Below are 23974 nucleotides of genomic sequence, written 5' to 3' on the forward strand. Positions count from 1 at the left end.
AAGGGGAAGGGGGGGCAGGAGAGAGAGAGAAAGTCAGACCCACTATTGGGTTGGGAGCCCCAGTTACACCACCTTGAAATTTCAGGCATAAACCAACTGAAAATGTGAAACTGGACAATTTTAAAACCCTGTAGCTGTGAAATTGATCAAAATGGACCATGAATTTGGTAGGGCACTATTCATAAGATAACCAAATACAAAGTGATGTTTGAGTGCAGGCCAGATTCTCTGCTCCACTCAGCTGCAGCCCCTAAGCACTACAGAATGCCCACATCCCTGTTGGAAGTTTCCCCTGGTGCAAAGAATGCCTAACAGAAATACAGCCAGCCTACCCAACTCCTACAGAAGCACAACAGGCAGCCCCTGGGGGATTTTTACCAGCTGGCTGGGTTTAGAGCAGCACCCAGGTTGCTCTTCAGTCTAGTAGGGCTGTAGCCAGTATAGAACCAAAGCATAACAAGCTCCTTATCTCTCCTACATGAAGGGATCAGAGAGAATTTATGCAGTGGGGGAGAAATGGAAGCCTAGAGCACACACACACACACAAGATCCACATGCTTGTGGTTATAGGAAAGATATTAGAGCCATTTAGCACTTGATGTTCTGTGAGTACTTTTGTTTGGCCAATCTCTACTTCCAAAACAGATGGTCAAAGTGACTAAAAACAGGAAACTATTTGGGCAATTTGTTGATGGCCACATAAGTGTAGTCATTATATTAACACTTGTCTTTTAAAAGCTAAAAGAGTTTAGGAAAAAAAATCAAAATCTGTTCTACAATGTACCATGTTCTTCACGACAATACACTATTTTACATGCTCAGTCTATTATCAAGCAAAATCCCAATTTCAACCACTCTCCTTTAAGGCTTTGGTGTGTGTGTAGGTAAGTAATAAATACCACCTATAAGATTAAGAACAAAAAACAAATTCCACTCATATAGAAGACTATGTATTTGTTTCTTAGAAAATTCACTGTACATCTGCATGATATTATTCATTTTACATTCTTAGACAGTTTTCTTAAATTGCCCTGTTCTTACAATGTGTGTCAGATAAGATTCCAGATTTGCTTTCAAAACAAGAAGGTTGAATTGATAGTGGCATAGAGTCAGAACTATGAAGTCGAGTTCAATATCATGAGGACTGTATTCTTGACAAACACAAATTTAGCATCCACTGAGATGTTCATAAAGATTGATCCAATATCCAAGAACTGATTTCCTCCTTTAATTATGTTATACTTCTGAAGTCTGTAAGATACGAAGTTTCTCTTTCTGATATTCTTCATTCTCCTTCTCTGCTTCTTCATCTAGCGATTTCCGTATACAGGTTTTTAGTTCCTCTATTCCTTCTCCAGTATGTGCAGATACAGGGATAATATCTTTGAAGTCTATGGTGCAAGTTGGAATCAGCTCTTTCTCCACTAAACATAAAGAGTCTGAAACAGAGCATACTTATTACACATTATTTCTTTATACCATAAATCCATAAAACTTTACCAAATTGGGACTTTAGCTGAATTTTAGAAGATAGATGAATGACTGGAATAATTAAATTTGGAATCTTTCAAAATTTGTTTTTAAAGAGTTTCAGAACAGGAATACTAGCAATAGCCGTTTGATTTTTGCATTCTAGTGCACTTGCACTCCTAGGTTGAGATTATGGCCTGCAGCCCTCAGGCAACCACAGAACTCTCAGTCCAGAGGTGGTAGGTGTGTGAACCTTCTTGAATTCTGATCCGCTCCAGGATGCTAGAGCAACCCCTCTGTAACTCAGACAGCCATGGGGGGGTCTAACTAAGATAGAGCAGCCTCCCTAAGATTTCCCAGAATCTCTGCAGCACTGTGGCTCTGCTCCTGACAATGACCCCTGTGCCACGGGGCTTGGAAAGAGGTCCTCAGAAGACAACCGTATTGTCTTCCGCTGTGCCTGTGCTGGAGGAATTCTCCCCTACCTGGAAGCAGACTTTAAAGCATTTTCCAGGCTGTTCCTCCAGCCTTATACCCTGACTAAAGGGACTAGGCACAGATGAGGATCTCAGCTTCAGGCTTGCTGTCCTGGGATTTTTGTCTACTCTAAGAGCAAAGCCAGCAGACACTATTATTCACTACCAGGATATGGCTCCTAAATAAAACTAGTCTGTTCCTATAAGTTTCACTTTTAAATAATTAACTAGATGATCTAATAAGCTTCATTCAATTTCCAACATCTCCTTGCCAACCCAGAATTATCACAACTGTGTATTTACTAGTACTTTTGCCCAATTCTACGTATGTCCCAACTAACAGGGCTAAAACTCTTATAGTAGGGTTTATAGTACTGAGAGAGCAGCTGACTGGACAAAGTTATGACTGCATCCTGAACAGATTTAGGATGAAATCCTAACCTCAATGAAGTCAATGGGAGTTTTGCCATTGACATCAGTGGACCCAGGATGTTACCCTGAAGAGATTTAGAAGAACATGTTTCTTTCCTCGTGTGATACTGAGCCAGAAGGGGTTAAGCAACCAGCAGGCTAAATGACCCAAATTCCACCTTTAAAGGCATTTTAGAAAATTATATATATATATACACACACACTAATTAGGGCCATTCCTTATAAACAGCTAACAAAGCCAAGTTATATATATTCTAGAGCTTTGAAATGTAAACTTATATGGTTAGAGAATTAGAAGATACTGATTGTGTCTGTGTTTACCTATATCTTACCAGATTAGCTTGCAGATGCTAAATTTCTCTTCCTGTCTATTACTACGTTCCACTGATTCAGAGATCAAAATGGAATATTAACATGTAGATGAAACTTGGGTGTAAATAATATCATTGTCTATATTTCTCTTTGAAGTTTGTAGTAAACTACTAATGAACCTTTAGTTGCATTGATTAGCATAAGGCCATTAACTAACCAAATTACCTGTGTATACATAGGAAATAGGAATTGACTTCAAAGCAACCATGTATATTACCTATTCTTCACCCAAGGAATGCCCACTGTGTTATCTGTGTCAAGAGGCTAGAGTAGCCTGCCAGAGATTTATAAAAGAACTCTAGGGCCTGATCCAGTCATCTCATATCTGCTTAAGCTTGATCAGGGACGCTTGAGTTGCAAGACTGAGATCTCCTGTGCCAGTCTGGATTACCCTGCTATTTCTCATGGAAGAATTTATAGTCTCTGTACATGGACTATCTATTGGATTATAAATCCAGGGAATGGATTATGAAAGAACTTTCTGCAGCTCACCCTCTCTACTATGAAACTGACCTAAGACCTTTACTCATACCTGTAAAGTCTTTTAACCATATCATCACTTTTTTTTTAAAAAAAAGAATCTTAGTTTTGTTAATAAGAACTGGCTGTAAGCATGTATTTGGGTAAGATCTGAAATATTCATTGACCTTGTGGGTAATGTGTCTGATCTCTTGGGATTGGTAGAACTTTAGATATGGTGAAAAAGATTTTAAGTAATCCTCACCATATTTGATTAGATTGTTTGGGTGGGAGCCCAGGGCTAGACTGCTTTAAGGGAGCTTTGTTTTGGGCTTTTACGAAGCCAATAAGGTATTGTAAAAGTTGTTTTGTTGTTGGCTTTGTGAATCTAATTATTAGAACCACCACTAGTTTTGAGGCTTGTCTGCCCCATTCTTTGCAGTTTGCCCTTATTGAACAATCTCAGCGTGGCTCCTCTAGCAACCACAACTGCTGACCCTTTTATAAATGAAGTTTTCATACAGAATGTTTAGTGAATACCCATCTTTTTGTAATACTTGAGATCTCCTGGCTAAAGTCAGTCAGGAACCTAGAGTTTAAAAATATACAGAGCAAGCAGCCAAAAAGAGGGACACAGGGGAGGGCCTCAAACTTTCCAAATAAATTTTAGGTAAAAATGAAGACTCTCTCTGCTTATTCTATTGTTTAACATATTTATCATCAGCTAACAGATACTTCCACAAATATTTACAAAGGTAAATTACAATCTATTTATTATAAATAAGAAGCTACTGTGCATTAGGTTAGTTTACCTTGAGGATTCTGTAGTTGTTTCATAAGTTCTTTCAAGCTATCTTGTGCATTAGGCAAATCCATTTTATTAATGGCAAGAAGTGCAGGCTTTCTCCGAAGCTGCTCTTTGTATAATTCTATTTCCTAAAAACAAAGTTAATTTGCCTTTGTAAAATTTTATTTTTAAAAAGTAGAAAAAAAATGTTTTGAATTATGTTTTCCTCTTTCATTTGTTTAACTGTCTGAAGAATCAGTGTTCACTACAAAAAGAAAAGGAGGACTTGTGGCACCTTAGAGACTAACCAATTTATTTGAGCATGAGCTTTCGTGAGCTACAGCTCACTTCATCGGATGCTCATGCTCAAATAAATTGGTTAGTCTCTAAGGTGCCACAAGTCCTCCTTTTCTTTTTGCGAATACAGACTAACACAGCTGTTACTCTGAAAAGTGTTCACTACAGCACTGAAATCTACTGATGTGCTCACTGTTGATATATTCACACACAGTTTGAGAATGTCAACTCATTTAAATGCATTTACTGTTGGTACACAGCCTGCACCCTTGTGATTCAATCTCTTGTAAGGTGTAATGACAGATTTGTTCTTGTTAGTCACATCTGTATTAACATACACAAGCATCTACTAATTTCTTGACGTAACTGGTCAGAAATCTCTCAGGGCTTACCTTCACAGCTTGATTTGATACACTCGAGTTACCGCACTCATGGGCTTGTCTACATGGTACAGCAGTGCACACTAGAACAGTGTGAATTCTAAGCACACCAATTTTTTGCATGCTTACTGACCCATGTAAACCCTGCTTGTGCGGACAAGCAGGGTCTACAAAGGCCAGTAAGTGTGCAACATGTTGGTGCGTATTAGAATTCACACCCTTCTAGTGTACACTACTGCACCATGTAGACAAGCCCACTGGAGTTACAGAGTGATAGGATGAGTTGCTGTCATTGAGCTGTTGCATTCCCACTGCATTATTAGCTTGAGCATCACTCAAACTTCAACCTACCCCCGCGATAAACCAGCTAGCTTGAGCTTAAAGCACCACTTAACTTGAGCTAGATTTGTGTGACAGAAAAGGAGTGGAATTAGGGGTAACACTTGAGTTATAACTCAAGCTAACTGTGCTATGAAGACAATCTCTGAGACAAAGCTTAGGGCAACCACATTTTTAGGGTTTGGAATTGTTGTATAATTTATTCTTAAGTTTTATAATGACAAGATCTCTCCTATGGCATATATCAAAAGGTATCATCCCTAACTGTCAATCACACAGCACAGGAATGTACAATGGCATAAGCTGAAACAGGAAAAAAAATATATTGGAAGTCACAGAACAGGGGAGGGGGAAGCGATTGAAAAATAGATTTTTAAAGATGGAGTTAAGTTTAGTCAGTGGGGATAATTGAAGAATGCAGGATAGGCCATGAGACTCTGCACGTGGCCCCTAAAAGGCGATGGGGTTTTGCGAAGTTGAAGACTGATATCTCATCAAGCTCCTAAGACTCAGGCCTAGTCTACTCTTAAAAATTAGATTGACCTAGCTTTACGTGTTCAAGGCTGTGAAATAAGTTTCACACCCAGAGCACCACAGTTAGGCTGATCTAGCCCTGCTGTAGATGCAGCTTGGTCAACAGAAGAATTCTTCGGTTGACCTAGCTACCACCTCTTACAAAAGGTGGACTAACTACATCAATGGAAAAACCCCTTCCTGTTGATGTAGGAAGCATCTATGCTATGGCACTACATCTACAGAGCTTTAATGCCATAGCTGTGCTGCTGTTGCATACACATAACCTCAGTTACCTCATGGTTTGGACAGAGCTCAAGCCAGGGAGTTAGCAGATGACCTGTTTTCCATTTCCTAAAAGGCAGCCAAATCTGGGGACTGAAGAGCTCTGGTTCTTCACTCAGCTTGGCCTTCACACACATCTCCTTACAGATGCAGCAGAAGTTAATGAGGACACAGCTGTGTCTAAAGTTTTGTCATCTGCCTTAAGTACATCTAGAAAGTTCCCAGCCTTTTAAGATTGCTAGTAAAAATGATTAACCACACTGGATCCTCAGCAGCTCCGTCTACTAATCTAGCAGTCAGCTTACATGCACTTTTAGCTATTGTTTCTTCACATCTACACAGTATTAGAGTCAACATTTAAAGGGATGCGAAGTTACCTGTATTAGAAGCAGTATAGTTTCAAAAGCTGTTCTGAATCGAGTTTTTGAAGATAGCCGAAACCCAGAAATATCAACCTAGAATGAATTATAAAGTTAAATCACACACACACACACACACACACACAACTACCCCCCAAATACTACCATTTTTCAAGATATCCAGGCCCAAGACTGACTTTTTGGTCTGTTTTAAGAGGCTCTTGTTGCACAATGGCTACCTAATGTCTGAGCTGTGCTAGGAACCTTTTCATGCTGTTGAGCAACAGGCAATCTCTATGGCCTTCATCAACATAAAATGATAGATATTATTAGATTTCTAGTTTAGATACTATATTATATTTGTTTATAACCACGGCTAGAGTAAAATAATACATGACAATTATGAAGGAAATGTTTTCTCAAAGCCAGCAGCAATAAAATCTCAGGAATTTAGGTTTACAGGATAGTAAATTCTAAGCTAAACAGAATAAAAAACTAAAGTTACCAGGTTATTTAAATTATAATATTTACTTACTACAAAGAGAAGCTGTTTGGTTCTTTCTACATGCTTGAGGAATTTGTGGCCCATTCCTTTGTTTGCATGTGCACCTTCAATCAATCCTGGAAGATCTGCTACTGAGATCTAGGAAGATAAATGAAAATTTGTCAGAAAAAAATGGTAAAGTAATTATAACATCAACACCTCAAATGACTACAAACAAGAACAGACAGAAAAGTATTCTGGGGATGCTTATTTTATGAGGATCTTATTTCGTAGCTACTTATTTCTGAGAATTGTTATCGGCACAAAAAGTGGGAGTGTGCTAATAAAGTTTGCAGATGATACAAAGCTGGGAGGTATTTCCAATGTAGAGAAGGAAAGTGAAATCATACAGAAAGATTTGGATGACCTTGTAAATTGGAGTAATAGGAATACGATGAAATTTAATAGTGAGAAGTGTAAGGTCATGCATTTAGGGATTAATAACAAGAATTTTAGTTACAAACTGGGGACGTATCAATTAGAAGTAACGGAGGATAGCTCAGTGGTTTGAGCATTGGCCTGCTAAACCCAGGGTTGTGAGTTCAACCCTCAAGGGGGCCATTTAGGGCTCTGGGACAATACTGGGGATTGGTCCTGCTTTGAGCAGGGGGTTGGACTAGATGACCTCCTGAGGTCCCTTCCAACTCTGATATTCTATGAAAGGAGGAGAAGGACCTTGGAGTATTGGTTGATCATTGGATGATTATGAGCCGCCAATGCGATATGGCCATGAAAAAAGCGAATGCGGCCTTGCGATGCGTCAGGTGAGGTATTTCCAGTAGAGATAAGGAGGTGTTAGTACCATTATACAAGGCACTCGTGAGACCTCATCTGGAATACTGTGTGCAGTTCTGGTCTCCCATGTTTAAGAAGGATGAATTCAAACTGGAACAGGTACAGAGAAGGGCTACTAGGATAATCCGTGGAATGGAAAACCTGTCTTATGAAAGGAGACTCAAGGAGCTTGGCTTGTTTAGCCTAACTAAAAGAATCATAGAATATCAGAATCATAGAATATCAGGGTTGGAAGGGACCCCAGAAGGTCATCTAGTCCAACCCCCTAAGGTTAAGGGGAGATATGATTGCTCTCTATAAATATATCAGAGGGATAAATACCAGAGAGGGAGAGGAATTATTTAAGCTCAGTACCAATGTGGACACAAGAGCAAATGGATATGAACTGGTCATTGGGAAGGTCAGACTTGAAATTAGACTTTCTAACCATCAGAGGAGTGAAAGTTTGGAATAGCCTTCCAAGGGAAGCAGTGGGGCAAAAGACCTATCTGGCTTGAAGATTAAACTCGATAAGTTTATGGAGGAGATGGTATGATGGGATAACAGGATTTTGGTAATTAATTGATCTTTAAATATTCATGGTAAATAGGCCCAATAGCCTGTGATGGGATGTTAGATGGGGTGGGATCTGAGTTACTACAGAAAATTCTTTCCTGGGTATCTGGCTGGTGAATCTTGCCCACATGCTCAGGGTTTAGCTGATCGCCATATTTGGCGTCGGGAAGGAATTTTCCTCCAAGGCAGATTGAAAGAGGCCCTGGAGGTTTTTTGCCTTCCTCTGTAGCATGGGTCACTTGCTGGAGGATTCTCTGCTCCTTGAAGTCTTTAAACTGCCATTTGAGGACTTCAATAGCTCAGACGTAGGTGAGAGGTTTTTCCGCAGGAGTGGGTGGGTGAGATTCTGTGGCCTGCGTTGAGCAGGAGGTCAGACTAGATGATCATAATGGTCCCTTCTGACCTTAGTATCTCAGTGGCAATATTTACAAGCAACTGCAAAACACTTAAAGCCTGTCATCAGAAGTCTGCTTTAGCAGACAAATAAGGGGCTATAAGTTTCTGCTGTTCTCCTCAAGCAGCATTTCTGGTGCTCAGTAGGGTGACGAGACAGCAAATGTGAAAAATCGGGACAAGGGATTGGGAGAGTGTGTGTGTGTGTGTGTAAAATAGGAGGCTATATAAGAAAAACCCCAAAATCGGGACTGTCCCTATAAAATCGGGACATCTGGTCATCCACCTACAGAAGAACACTGTTTATCTGACCCTCCATTATCCAGCTGTCCATGTTAGCTGGACAACCAGCATACACAGGTACAAAAAGGAGTGATCTCCTTTGGCCACTAGATTTTGCACTTTCCCATTCTCCAGTTCTCTCTGCTTTTTGATTATCAGATTTGGCCCAGTCCCAATTAGTTCAGATAAATGGAGTTCTGCTGCATATATTTACCTGTTCTCAGAAATCTAGAAAAATAAAAGTGCTAAGGGCTTCAAGTCTATCCAACACCTACAAACCAGAGGCTGTTATAAAGGACGAAAACCTGACAAGAGCCCAGGGCCAGTACTTGGTAGGAATCCCTGCACCCTTGCCTTTTCCCAGCAACTGATGACTCAGTTTTCTATCAAGATGTTGCTTCAATATCTTGCTGGTGAACGCCACCCCCACTCACCTTTATACTGGCCTCTGGCTAGTAGGTGTTTGCTAAATATGTCAAACCCTGCTTCAGGATTCTCCATCTAAAAAGACATGGAAATACATTAAAAGGCTATACAGTTTCACCTACATTTACTAAACAATCCATGAAAGTTGAATGTACAGGGAAAATCTATTTTCTAGTATGATGGAGTTTGCTGGAGCTGGCATATCACTACGACACTTTTATATTTCCTCCTTATCAAATAAAACAAATTGCCTGTACAAGCAAATGAGAAACTCTTGCTGGTATCTGATAATTGACAGACTGTAGAAAAAAAGTGTCATCCCTAGGGATGTGTAATTATCCACTTGGCAGAGGATGTGCCACTGATTCCTGGCAGATCAGTTCCTTTTCAGGATTAAAAAAAACTTTTACCCTGTTATCTGCAGCAAAGGGCTATCTTGTTTTGATTTCTTCTCGAAATTATTAAAGTTGCCAATTTAATCTCCCAATTCAGGGACACATTTTGCCTTTAGATGTGTGCACAATTCCTATGGAGGCTTGTGTGCGTCCATGAAAGGGTAGACTTTTGTTCTTATCTATTCATAATACTGGGAGAGTTACAGGGATGTACAGATATTTTATGGAATTTTCAGTTCGGGTAGGTTAGTCCAAATTTGTGCAGGTAAAATGCATGTCTGTACACCCTGAGAATCTGGGCCTGACAGATTTATTTACCTGATCACGCCCATTTTATAAACAATTTTAACCAATATGCTAAGGACTAAAAATCAACTGTAATTAATTTCCTGTTTAAAACTACCATCTCCCAGTAATTAGCTGTTTATCAACTAAATTTCCATGAACAAACATGAAGTATTAGGACTAATTAGAAATAAGATTATCCTTTAAAAACAAATAGCGAACAAAAGAATATAGCCAAACAAACTTTGTTTAATTTTTGCTCCATGGTTGTTTCAGTTTTGTGTTTCCTGTAACCCAATAGTTTGATCTGAAAAAATCAAAATTCTCTGCTTTCCCTGTATTTCTCTAACAAAAAAAAAAAAAAACCACAACAAAATATGCAGGAGATGAAAGGGACAGTTTATATAAAACATGTTTTTGTAGATAGTGCTTGGGTACTTACTCTACTATTAAAAAAAATCATGAAATTTATTTATACCCCTTGGGTAGCATTTTGGGCTTGATCCTGCAAGGTGCTCATCCCCCTTGTGAACTCAGTGGGAGTTGGGGGGCGCACAGGAATTCTTAGCTCCTTGCAGGATACAGTACTTGTGAACCTCAAAGCACCAACATACTGTATCAGTTAATTCTATTTGTATATAAGCTACGTTGAAAGTAGGCAACAAGAAAATAGACACAGTAGATATTTGCTCAAATTAACCAAGATAATTTTTTGAGCAGGCACGAAGTGATCAATTACTAAAATATGTATTTTAGTTTTTCCAATCCTTTAACAGTGACCTATTAATATCAGCTGCCAGGGAAACAGTTATACAGGAAGTGCAGTATTTAAATTCTCAGTCATTTCATGGCAGTAAAATGCAAAATTCTGGTTACTTCTGTATTTTTTATTACCACCATATTAAATAACTTAGGGAAACTCATTTGTTAGATGAGTAACAAAAAAGGTGGAGAAGAAAGCTAACATTTAGGTGAAGAACTATTAGTCTGTTACTACAGAAACCTAGTTCCTTCTGTTAAGGGAAACAGAAGTGGGAACCACTTTTACTTTCACCATTTTTGCGCCATTAACTATTGGCGTAAAAAATAATGCAGTAACATCCTTAAGCAAAGAAAATATATATTTGAAAGTATGATTTGGGATTAAGCTCCATTGCAGAAGATGAAAGGCTGTAATGACATTAATCTAACTAGCCATTATACCCAAATGTATAACAAATTTAATTGCTTTTCAATACCAACCTGCTTGTAATCTGGATACATGATCTTTCCCAGTTCAGGTTTTACTGTTGTGACTGGATGGGCAGGATAAGAAAGAAAGAAAGGAAAAAAAAAAAAAAAGCACTGTATATTAAAAGTGACTAACATTATAAAACCTTCATGCCTCTCCTTATGTATTGGATCTAATTACTCATGCCTTCGTTTGGAACACTTCCATTATAATATATTTATATGAATGACATTATGGAGTTACATCAGAAAGTACTACGATATAATGTAACGGATATGAATCCTAGTAAATATCAACTAAACCCCTTTTGAAAATTAAGGCCACACTGAAAATTTGCCACCACCACCAACTTTTCCCTCATTGCTTTTATCTCCCCTAACCATGTTGATCATACAGCAGCTACTGCTTCCATTTTTGCTTTTCGTCTCCCGCAGGACACCGAGCTCACAAAACTAACAACTAAAAACAAATCTCTGTAGTTGTGGCCTCTTCAGTGCTTCTATCATGCTTCAGACTTTGTGCCACAGAACTTAAAAGATACATGTGAAAACAGAAGTAACAGGAACAGAGAGCCCCAGTAATGGTGCTCAAGGGAAGCTACCTCTCTTTCTTGCTGTCTTATGAGTTGTGGAAGAACTGAAATAAAGGTGAAGAGAGTAATATTTAGTAGGTAATAACATCTGTAGCAACTGTAGGCAGCTCCTACTCTCCAGTTCTTTTCTAAAAGTTGTTCAGCCAAGCCATAGGAAAGGCCTATGTTCTCAAGTAATGTTACAGCAATGAAAAATAATGCAGTTTGTACTTACAAGGATAATCTGCAATCTGAGGTTTGGCATGAGAAATTTTGCTTAGCAACGAGGATTTTCCTGCATTTGGAAATCTAGAAGGAAAGTTGGGATTTACACAATGAATAACTATTTATGTCACACTTGCATATGCGTTACTATTGAGTTAAATGAACAAAATACTGGCAAAGATATAATTCTATTATTTTTTTGCATTTCTGACAATCTCCCCCCCCCCGCCCCACCAGAATCAATACTATTTATGAAGTGAGCTGTAGCTCACGAAAGCTTATGCTCAAATAAATTGGTTAGTCTCTAAGGTGCCACAAGTACTCCTTTACTATTTAGGCTGTTAAACCCTTTGGGGGCAGGAACTGTCTGTCAGTATGTACTTGCACAGCACCTAGTGTACTGGGGCCCTGATCTTAGAAATCATAGAAATGTAGTGCTGCAAGTGGCCTCTAGATGTGATCCAGTCTATTCCCCTTCGCTGAGGCAGCATTAAGTATTCCTAGACCATCCCTGATGGGTGATTGTCTAACCCAGAGGTGGGCAAACTACGGCCTGCGGGACCATCCTGCCTGGTCCTTGAGCACCCGGCCAGGGAGGCTAGCCTCCGGCCCCTCCCCTGCTGTCTCCCTCTCCCCCACAGCCTCAGCTCGCTGTGCCGCCAGCACTCTGGGTAGTGGGGCTGCGAGCTCCTGCCGGGCAGCGCAGCTGTGAGAGCCGCTGGCCTGCCCCGCCCCAGTGCTCTAGACTGCATGGCAGCGTGGCTGTCAGTCCTGGTGCTCTGAGCAGCATGGTAATGGGGCTGGAGGGGTTGGATGGGGGTGGGGTCCGAGAGGCGGTCAGGGGACAAGGAGCAGGAGGGTTGGGAAGTGGGAGGGGGCTGAGGCCAGGCTCTTTTGGGAGGCACAGCCTTCCTTGCCTGGCCCTCCATACACAGTTTTGGAACCCTGATGTGGCTCTCAGGCCAAAAAGTTTGCTCACACCTGGTCTAACCTGTTCTTAAAAACCCTCCAGTGATGGGAGGAGATTTAGGTTGGATATTAGGAAAACCTTTTTCACTAGGAGGTTGGTGAAACACTGGAATGCGTTGCCTAGGGAGGTGGTGGAATCTCCTTCCTTAGAAGTTTTTAAGGTCAGGCTTGACGGGGCCCTTGCTGGGATGATTTAATTGGGGATCGGTCCTGCTTTGAGCAGGGGGGTGGACCAGATGTCCTCCTGAGGTCCCTTCCAACCCTGATATTCTATGGGGATTCCTGTTCCAGTACTTCCGTGTTTTATGTAGAACACTCCTGCTAATATATCCCATTGCCTTTTTTTGCAACAGCATCATTGTTAACTCATTCACTTTGAGTTTCACTGGCTAGCCAGTGAATCTCAGTTTTGAATCTGCACATTTAGTTTTTCCCCTTCCTAAGGATAATACTTTGATCTTGTCTCTTTCAAGTTGTTTCATCTTGTTGATTTCAGACCAGTTCTCCAGTGTATCAAGGTCATTTTGAATTCTAAATCGGGTTTTCTAAAGTGCTTGCAACCCACCCCCCAGCACTATCATCTACAAATTTTGTAACTGTAGTCTTGGCTGGGATCTCTAGGTTTCTGTAATACAGACAATAAAATGTTTTATACAACTTGCTTTTTTCCCCACAATTTTGAAAACCGTTACAACTGTTTATAAGAATGCAGACAAACTAAAAGACTTTCTGAAGGTTTCAGGGATGAACTCATTTACAGTGAAACTTAGTTTACTGGACAGTGTCATAATATTCTTTTAACCAAACTTATCTTTCCTGTAAACTCAACAGTGCTCCTGAGGTCTGAGCATAAAATATCTGGAAGTGCGATGAACCTTCATGTGTAACAGCTTTAAGTGACATTCTGCTCTCCAAAGGGGCTTCGTTAAAAAGGCATTGAGGTTCCAGGTTTACTGTGTCCGATTTCTATACCAGACTGCTGATTTGAAAAGTAAAAAGATATTTTTTCTAACTGATAGCCTTGCAAACTCAGCCTGGTTTCTGGTACATGTATCATTCCAGTAACAGAAGATTCTACAAGTCAAATGCCACCTTCATTTGCACTTCTGCTACTACTGCCTTTTGCAGGGTTGCACAGATATACCCAAGTACACAATCTGAAGATAAAACAGTTCTACAGGTGGTCATGAAATTGGAACTAAATTAACAATTCTGTTAATTTTATACACTTCCAGTGTGATCTTGGGCAAGTCACAGATTCTGCGCACCTTACCTCCGCCCCCCCAAAGGCAGGTAATAATACTTTCTTACATCCCAGGGGTGTTGTGAAGATACATCCGTTAAAGACTGTGAAATGTTTTGAGATCTACTGACGAAAGGCGCTGTATAAGGGATAAGTATTATTGAGGAGTGTACCAGAAAAAACAACAAAAAACCCCAAAACAAACAAACTTAGCTCATGCTCCAAGATCTGAGCTGATTATGCAGGGTGCTGACTATAGCAATGCCTCCCATGCTCCCCAAACCTTTTCCACATAAGAAAGCAGCAACAACTGAACATGCACAGCAAACAGGTCTTCTGAGTCAGGCAGTGCCTTTTTGCTTACATACTTTACAGAACAGACCCACACTTAAAGAGCTAGAAATAACCCTTTTCAAAATAATCATTTTGAATGTATAGTGTCTAATCAGAAAAGTATTATTGTCCCATTTTACCCATGATTAAATGGAGTTACAAGACAGTTAGGTGCCTTACTCAAAAAAAAAAAAAAAAAAAAAAAAAAAAAAGTCAACCTCAGGCATGGTCACAGGAACAGAACACAGTTCCCAGTCACTCAACAGAAGGAGGAGTTCATAAGGGACCTTGATTTAAGTCAAATTTGCAGACCATCACACGGCACTATATTTCACTACAATACTAGATCTAGGATAAATAAGTTCCTAAATAGATATTAAAAGTCACCTGATCAAAAGTGTGTGAAGGTTAGGAATCTATGGTGGGGTAATATAGATCTGCAATTAAAAATAAGAGACTATGGTCTTGCAGTCTGCTGGCCCACAGAGAGAAGCATTTTCCTTTATTGCCTGTAATGCATTATTGGTTGAGGAATTCACCATGTTGTGAATTTAACCATAAATTAATAAAATCAAACTCTGTTAAACAGCAAGAGGGACACCAACTAATTAAAAAACTGATATTTTAAAAGACTTAATTCCTTATAATGGAAGAAAATGACTTTTATAATAGGAAAGTTATTGGAGGAATTTAATGCTCTCTGATGATAGAAGAAGCCATATAGACAATTCGGAATGTTACGCCTTCCATTTCTTCAAGGAAGTATTTTGTTTCCATCAAGGCTCAAAGCATTCTCTTTGAAGCTCAATTGCAACCTCTCTTGTACCTCACAATCTGTACCCAGACCGGATGATCCTCCCTCAAGACCATAAGATTTCTTGATCTGATCTAATAGCAAAGCACTTGTGTATATGCTGAAGTAAAAGCAACATACTCAAAGAAAAGATCAAAGTACAGGCACTAACAGGATATCAGAGGTTGACTCACAATTTTGGCTAGGAAACAATCTTCATCAATCATGATTCTATGCTTTTAATGAAAGCCTGTCAGCTCAAATATGAGCCAAAACTTAGGATTTGTAATAACAAAAAAACCCAAAACACACCAGCCTTTACAAAACCTGAGACCTAAGACCAAGAGATCTAGGACTATTTTTTACAATTCTTATGCCAGTTTAAACAAATGTATTGCACTACAGTAAACTGTAGCACTGTGTTAATACATGACAGCCTGAAACTGACCTCAGATTAGAAACTAAAGTGAAACTAACGAGTGCATTTTCATTGTTCAAACTAGGAAAAAACGCTTTTAAAAATGCTTTCAGTTGTACTCTCATAAAGGATGAGTCTAATAGTTCAGGAATTTTTCTTCATTTTTATACATATGTACCCCCCCACCCCCTGCAAATCCATTTAATAAAATTCACATTAAAAAAGTGAGACATCTCTTCAGATCTTAATAAAAAGCCTACCATGAGTCATTCCCTCAGTTTTTGTGCCTGAATGCCACACATCCTAAATAAATACATTTGTAAGTTACTGTGCCACCTGATATTTTGCAATATAGAGAGACATGGCCTATGAATATTAAGAGGCACAGATGCAGACTATCCAACGTATATTCTTCTTCCTGTTATTCACAAAGCATAATTTGTCAGGGAATTTTTATGTCCCACATATTAAAACAAAGACCAGCTTCTTATACCTTCACAAAAGTAATGAGAAGAATATTTTAAAAGGTTTGTGGCATTAGTAACTACAGGTATTGGATTCATGAGGTGACCCAAACCATCTAATATTTACATTTTTCACATATAAAACTCTGCAAAGAATTATGCATATAAGGAATCTTATGAAGCTCAGTTTGACTCCTTGCCTGTGTAAAATTACTCACATGGATAGTGTTTGCAGGACTGGAGCCAAGTGATCATGTTTTGTAACATCACAACCCCTGAAGATGGCTAGCAAAATATCAACCTTATTCTCAAGTTGTTGAATATCCAAAGTAAACATATCTGCACATTTCCATCTACAAGTACTTTGCTCATTATGCATCCATAAAAAACTTTAAGAGTAACTCACTGTCCATAAAGTATAGGGAAAAAAACCTAATGAGTTCTTAATAAACAGTATTTGCATGGTTTTAGTGCCTTAGATGCTTTTCTTCAGATTTCCTAAAAAAACCAAAACAATTCAAATTTGTATTCCTTTTATCGGTGGCAGTGAAAATGCAGACTAAATGCAAATGAAACAGAAGGACCATAGTTCAAGGTTTTCCATACTCTCCTAAAAATATGCCAGGATGCTTTTCTGAGGCCACATCTACACTACCCACCGGATCGGCGGGTAGTGATCGATCTATTGGGGATCGATTTATTGGGTCTAATGTAGACGCGATAAATCAATCCCTGATCACTCTGCCATCGACTCCGGAATTCCACCAGAGTGAGAGGCAGAAGCAGAGTCGACAGGGGAGCGGCGGCCGTCGATCCCGCACTGCGAGGATGCGAAGTAAGTGATTCTAAATCTAAGATACGTCGACTTCAACTACGCTATTCTCGTAGATGAAGTTGCATATCTTAGATCAATTCTCCCCTCCCCCCCCCTCAGTGTAGACCAGGCCTGAGAGAGCAGATTCCATATCTAGTTTTAACAGCAATGCCAAAGAATAAATATTAAGGAGACCCACTTGTGCCAGTACTTGGATGGTAATGGCAGTTTTTGCAATACAGCTACCAGTCCACTAGGCCTTGGCTTGAGATTCCCAATTCATTTCACATATATTACTGAACAGCCATCTGATATCATTATCAACCTCACCTGGATTCAGACCAATGGCCCCGCATTCATCCAACCATGAGTAATCAATTCTGATAACTCATTGTAACAACAAAAATGAAGTAATAGGTTGAGACTTGGTCATGAGTTTTTTTGTTTGTTTTTTTTAAAAAGAGGCATGTATTTCCCTTCCCACCTCACTTGAAGTGCTTTACTTTAAATTATACTCCTAAATGTTTAACTCACAGATAACAGACTCCAATACTCACCCAACTAAGCCAACATCTGCTAGAAGTTTCAAATCAAGATGAATTGTTTGTATCTGGCCTTTCAAAGGCAAGAAATTTGTAACCAAACAGCCACCAATACCTCCACGAGCTACCAGTATTCTGTCTCCTGCTTTATTAAGTTCTCCTGAAAAATAAAAATTACTAGTCAGAAAATGAGTACTTGTGGCACCTTAGAGACTAACCAATTTCTTGAAAGCTTATGCTCAGATAGCTACAGCTCACTTCATCGGATGCATACTGTGGAAAGTTTAGAAGATATTATATACACACAAAGCATGAAAAAATACCTCCTCCCACCCCACTCTCCTGCTGGTAATAGCTTATCTAAAGTGACCACTCTCCTTACAATGTGTATGATAATCAAGGTGGGCCATTTCCAGCACAAATCCAGGGTTTAACAAGAATGTCTGGGGGGGGGGGGGGGTCTGAGGAAAAAACAAGGGGAAATAGGCTACCTTGCATAGTGACTAAGCCACTCCCAGTCTCTATTCAAGCCTAAGTTAATTGTATCCAATTTGCAAATGAATTCCATTTCAGCAGTTTCTTGCTGGAATCTATTCAGGGGACACCATCACAGGGCCTAATAACATCAGCCACACTATCAGAGGCTCGTTCACCTGCACATCCACCAATGTGATATATGCCATCATGTGCCAGCAATGCCCCTCTGCCATGTACATTGGTCAAACTGGACAGTCTCTACATAAAAGAATAAATGGACACAAATCAGATGTCAAGAATTATAACATTCATAAACCAGTTGGAGAACACTTCAATCTCTCTGGTCACACGATAACAGACATGAAAGTCGCTATTTTACAACAAAAAAAAACTTCAAATCCAGACTCCAGCAAGAAACTGCTGAATTGGAATTCATTTGCAAATTAGATACAATTAACTTAGGCTTGACTGGAGACTGGGAGTGGCTTAGTCATTATGCAAGGTAGCCTATTTCCCCTTGTTTCCCCCCCCCCCCGCCAGACATTCTTGTTAAACTCTGGATTTGTGCTGGAAATGGCCCACCTTGATTATCATACACAATGTAAGGAGAGTGGTCACTTTAGATAAGCTATTACCAGCAGGAGAGTGGGGTGGGAGGAGGTATTGTTTCATGCTTTGTGTGTATATAATAAGATCTTCTAAACTTTCCACAGTATGCATCCGATGAAGTGAGCTGTAGCTCACGAAAGCTTATGCTCAAATAAATTGGTTAGTCTCTAAAGTGCCACAAGTACTCCTTTTCTTTTTGCGAATACAGACTAACACGGCTGTTACTCTGAAACTAGTCAGAAAATATAGCTGTTGTGCAACAGTTAAGATTCTCCATTACCAGGTAGACCTGCTGTCAATGAAAGAAGAGACTTTCCACTAGTTTCTATATAAACCCCTTGGGCTTGGTGCAGGTCTCTGCCAAGAGTCAGACATTTCAAGTCCTAACACCAAATAACTACATGAAGTAGAGTTTCTCTTTGGAGTTGTTATCCCTCGAAAATGAATACACAGTATGGTCAAAATGGTAGTTGATACTAACAAGCACGTGATTCCAAAAAGAAAGTAACACTAATCACATGTAAGCTCAATATACTAGATCTCCCAAAGTATTAGTTTTAAGTGGTCACCACCACCACATTGTATCATGTAGTTGGATGTGGGTTAAACCAAGAAAACCCACATGTATCAGTAGTTTTGATATTTTTAGCCATGGCTATAATAGCTTGTTAACCAAATACTTTAAACTTGAGAATTACACAGCCTGTTTTAACCACCAAACTCATTAGATATTACAGGCTCTTCCATTAAGATTCCTGCTGTGATGTCACCACCTATCATTACCATATTTTAGAATTGTAGTTAAACACTAGCATAATATATATAATTTACAAAAATACTTACAGATACCACCTTACCTACATCATACTTTAATCCTGCTTAACACTTAAACAAAGGAAGTATTCAATAAATAAAAATCATTTTTATTACTAAAAAAAATAATTCTGAAAACTACAAAAAGGAGAGCACTCTCCAACTTCAAGGTTATAGTTTGAGAAAGGGCCATTTCAGGAGCCTTGCACAGATAATCTGAAATTCTTTCCACTGTTCTAGACACAGTAGTTACTTTCAACACAATTATCATCATGGGTAATCCCTGAGATGCTGAAACTCGGCCAGTTTTATAGTTCAAATAACTGAGAGTTACAAAGTGGACAAGTAACCTTTCCAAGGTCACGGAGTAATTCAGTGGCTCACTATAAAACCAACCTGGCTTCCAGCCTTTAAATCTTGTTGTGGGAACATGTTCCTGGTACTATATCTGGAGATACAAATTAGTTATAATTATGCTTTTGGAATGAGCCTCTAACATCAGAAGTCTCCTGCATGTGATTCTGTCTCCCCACATTTGTCTCAACAAACAAATCCTTCTATTTTGTCTTAAAGATGAAACATCTACTAAGAGCCTTTGGTGTGAAGAGAGTACACCCAGCAAACGATGTGTCAAACTACCTTATTTTCTGCTATCTCAAAATAAAGGAAAAGCAAAAGGTTTTTACCAATCTGTTTCCCATCACAGGAAGTAACTGAAATTCCCAAAGGCACATCAACTTCACAATCTGTTCCCTTTTCACCTTTCAGTGCACGGACACTATAAAAAAGTTAGACAGTAAAAAGGTCTTAAGGGATATTTTTCTTTCAGGTTAAATATGTTCAACAATATAAATCAGGTCACAATATGTCCTTACCTACTGTTGACTCCTGCTCCAGCTACAAAGCGTTTCTGGGGAAATCTGTCTTTAATTCTCTTTAAGGTAGTTTTTTCTTTGGCTACAAGCCAGACATCACCACCTCTCCCTCCTTCTCCACCCAAGCGAGGATGCCCCATTCCACCAGTTCCTCCTTTCACATAGATTCTTAGATCATCTATAAAGTTGCCATACTAACAACATAAGAAGTGTTAAACTGGTGTTTCATATTTATCCCACCTGCCTTTCACGCATACACTGTTAGTAAGCTCCTAAGCACCAGCCCCGGCAAGATGGCATTATCCTTCTAAGTGTTAGTGAAAAAATACTTCAGGAAACTCATGCTGAGTTACCTCCCCTGCTCCAGGGCACGTTGTGAGAAGGAACTGGCGGGGGCTTGCCAAGGCCTGCTAGCAAGTCCTGCTCTCCTAGCCCTAGCGCCGGGAGGATTTGTAAATGCAACGCTGAGCCCCTCGAAGCCCGGCCGCAGGCTCTGGGTGCTCCCCAGCAAACCGGGCACTGGGCAGGACGACGGGAGCCAGCTGCGTGCTATTGCTGGGGGGGGGGGGGGGAGCAAAGCGTGGGACGTCCCAACGTGGCCCGTCGGGCCAGACCCTTTCCCACGCCGGAGGCTGCTCATCTTCGCCACCCCCAGCCCCGCTCACACGCGGAGCTGCCGCCCCAGACTCCGGCCGCGGACTGTCCCCTCCCCGCGGCCGCCACAGGGCACGCGGCGCGCTGACCTTCCGGAGCAGCGCGCGGCTCCCCCGCACCATCCTGGCCAGGGCCCCTCAGCTCGGGCCTAGAAGCAGGGACGCAACGCGCGAGCGCAGCCGCCGACGTCGTGGCGCTTCCCCTCCGTAGAGAGGCGCGTGCGGCGGCTCAGCCCGCCCCGAGGGCGGGGCGTTGTGTGCGGAGGGGCGGGCGGGGTAGCGCGAGGAGCAGACCCCGCGAGACGAGAGGGTCGGGGGTGGGAGGGGACTGCGGGGAGATGGGCGAGTAGAATGGGGGCGAGTAGGGTGGGGAAGCGCAGGAGGGCCAGGGACAGCGTGCGGGGGTGTGCGGGGGCTTGAATTGGGGCAAGGAGGGATGGGGTGGAGGGGAGCTGTGGGGGCAGGAACAGTGAGGGACAAGGGGAATAAGCGGTTAGCGCTCTGGATGTTGTGGGTTCGCCCCAGCTGCTCCAGAAAGGGACTTGGGGATGACAGTGGGGGTGGGGGGTGAGAAAACCTGGATTTGTGCTGGAAATGGCCCAGCCTGATGATCACTTTAGATAAGCTATTACCAGCAGGACAGTGGGGTGGGAGGAGGTATTGTTTCATATTCTCTGTGTGTATATAAAGTCTGCTGCAGTTTCCACAGTATGCATCCGATGAAGTGAGCTGTAGCTCACGAAAGCTTGTGCTCAAATAAATTGGTTAGTCTCTAAGGTGCCACAACTACTCCTTTTCTTTTTGCGAATACAGACTAACAGGGCTGCTACTCTGAGAAGCTGGATGTGAGTCAGCCATGTGCCCTTATTGCCAAGAAGGCCAAGGGCATATTGGGCTGTATTAGGAGGAGCATTGCCAGTAGATAGAGGGGAATAAACACTTCCCTCAATTCGGCATTGGTGAGGCCCCACCCGGAGTATGGCAGCCAGTTTTGGTCCCTCCACTACAGAAGGGATGTAGACAAATTGGAGAGAGTCCAGCAGAGGGTAATGAGAATGATTGGGGGGCTGGGGCACATGACTTATGAGGAGAGGCTGAGGGAACTGGGGTTATTTAGTCTGCAGAAGAGAAAAGTGAGGGGGGATTTGATAGCAGCCTTCAACTACCTGAAGGGGGGTTCCCAAGAGGACAGAGCTCAGCGGTGGCAAATGACAGAACAAGGAGCAGTGGTCTCAAGTTGCAGTGGGGGAGGTCTAGGTTGGATATTAGGAAACACTATTTCACTAGGAGGGTGGTGAAGCACTGGAATGGGTTACCTAGGGAGGTGGTGGAATCTCCATCCTTAGTGGTTTTTAAGGCCCAGCTTGACAAAGCCCTGGCTGGGATGATTTAGTTGGTGTTGGTCCTGCTTTGAGTAGGGGGTTGGACTAGATGGCCTCCTGAGGTCTCTTCCAACCCTAATATTCTATAAGGGGCCCCCTTGAATTATTGGAGGTCCTAAGCAATTGCTTATGTCTAGCACAGACACTGAAGCCCATTATAAATTTTTGGGCCATTCTATCTTCCCCCACAGTTTTAACAACTTTTTAAACATTATGTTTTTCTGTCTCTTTTCTTGGCATAGGACTCTTCAGGGTTGGGAACCATGTGTACAAAGTGGTTAATGCTTAACTTAATTCCTGATTGTGTCAGTGTTTTCCCTATAATTTTCATTTTTCTCCTCATTGCAGAATGAATTTAGGATGATATCTTTATGTAAAAAGTTATAAATATTTTCTACATTAAGATAAATTAGGGTGATATAACTTTTTACTAAACTACCCTTTTCCATAATTTATATTTAATATATTTTTAAACAAGTTTAAGGGAGAATGAATAGAATCTAGACTTCCAGGCCTGTGCTTTTGAACTGCTCATACTTCCTCTGTCAGTCATAAATAAAACTAGGCTGTGCTTATTCTGCAGCTGGATTGTTGTGCTGATGAGGATACATGAGAAATCTTGACTGACTCTCCCTGCTCTCTGTTGATGGATATGGTGAATGAATAAAAATACCTTAACTGAATGAGAGTCCATAGTACTCACAATATACAGGGCTTTTCATACTTAAGCATCATATCCAAGTATGTACTTATTTAATAGTATTTTTAAAAGGCTTGAAAGTTAATTGAGCCATTTTTCTGGACCAATGTCTTCACCTATATATGGAAAAATATGGAGAAGAGCATTTGATTATGTTGATAATTTGCTAATTTTACTGCAGTTTTTTTGCTATCTACTTTACAGCTGGGTTTGGCTAATAGTAGCTGTAATGCCTGCAAATACTGCATGTGTTTTACTTTATTATAATGGAGTCTTCTGTAGGACTTGCAAATGTTCTTTTGCAAATACAACAGCAAGGGAACATTGCCAGACCACATGGCCAAGGTGCACAATATTGGAAGTAACTTCATTAATGATTATTGTAACAGGGTTATGACTCACCACCACTGGCACCTCCAGCTGGTTGCTCCAGGAATTAGCTCATCAGCTGTGGAGCACCCTCTGCGCATCATGTCTCACCTGTTGTCTGCTCTGCTAGTTTGGGACCTGCGTTGCTCCCCGCTTGGTAGCATCCTCTTCAGCCCTCCAGCAGTGTCCACTACTCCAGTCTCATCCCCTTTTAGGGCAGGGGAGTGGGGAGTTAACAGTTCTTCATCTTGCACCTGCCTCAGTGGCCAACCACAACCCCAAAGTCTAGCCCTCACCTCAGGGCAGTCTGTCTCAGCCACACTCCTCTGTAGCCAGGTGCAGTGTAAGAGGGGGACCCAGGCCCACCCACTACTCTGGGTCCCAACTCAGGGACCCTCTGGTGGCAGCCTCTCTCTGCCCTCCTTCGCTCTCCTCTTGTCTGCCTATCTTCCCTGGGCCACTTCCCCTTTGGCCCCATGCACCTTCTCAACCCTTTTTAGCAGGAGCCAGAGCCCTCCTTTGCTCCCCACAAGCCTGCCCAACACTGCTCTGTCCAAGGTACCACCTCCTTACTAGTTAGGGAGAGACTACCTCCCCTTTGCAGGGTAGCCTTTATATAGGGCCCAGCCTGGCCCTGATTGGCTGCCTC

At 41.1% G+C, this 23974-nt stretch overlaps 1 protein-coding gene across 2 annotated transcripts; it reads right to left on the reverse strand.

Moving 5' to 3' along the window:
• Positions 1-935: 935 nt before the first annotated feature.
• GTPBP10 (GTP binding protein 10) lies at positions 936-21102 on the reverse strand. 2 transcript variants are annotated; one of them, XM_073334017.2, is made up of 10 exons: positions 20965-21102; positions 20222-20415; positions 20033-20124; positions 17463-17607; positions 11882-11955; positions 11087-11139; positions 6705-6812; positions 6188-6265; positions 4022-4145; positions 936-1439 (listed from the first exon to the last, which is right to left on the reverse strand). In XM_073334017.2, the coding sequence occupies exons 1-10, from the start codon at positions 20995-20997 to the stop codon at positions 1237-1239; spliced, it is 1104 nt and encodes a 367-aa protein (XP_073190118.1). In that variant the 5' UTR covers positions 20998-21102; the 3' UTR covers positions 936-1236. The 2 variants fall into 2 exon arrangements, with proteins under 2 accessions (XP_073190118.1, XP_073190117.1); XM_073334016.1 differs by lacking the exons at positions 20222-20415; positions 20965-21102 and adding an exon at positions 20575-20952.
• Positions 21103-23974: the final 2872 nt, after the last annotated feature.

The sequence above is a fragment of the Lepidochelys kempii genome, chromosome 2 (assembly GCF_965140285.1).
Source record: "Lepidochelys kempii isolate rLepKem1 chromosome 2, rLepKem1.hap1, whole genome shotgun sequence".
In the NCBI taxonomy this organism is placed as follows: domain Eukaryota; kingdom Metazoa; phylum Chordata; order Testudines; family Cheloniidae; genus Lepidochelys; species Lepidochelys kempii.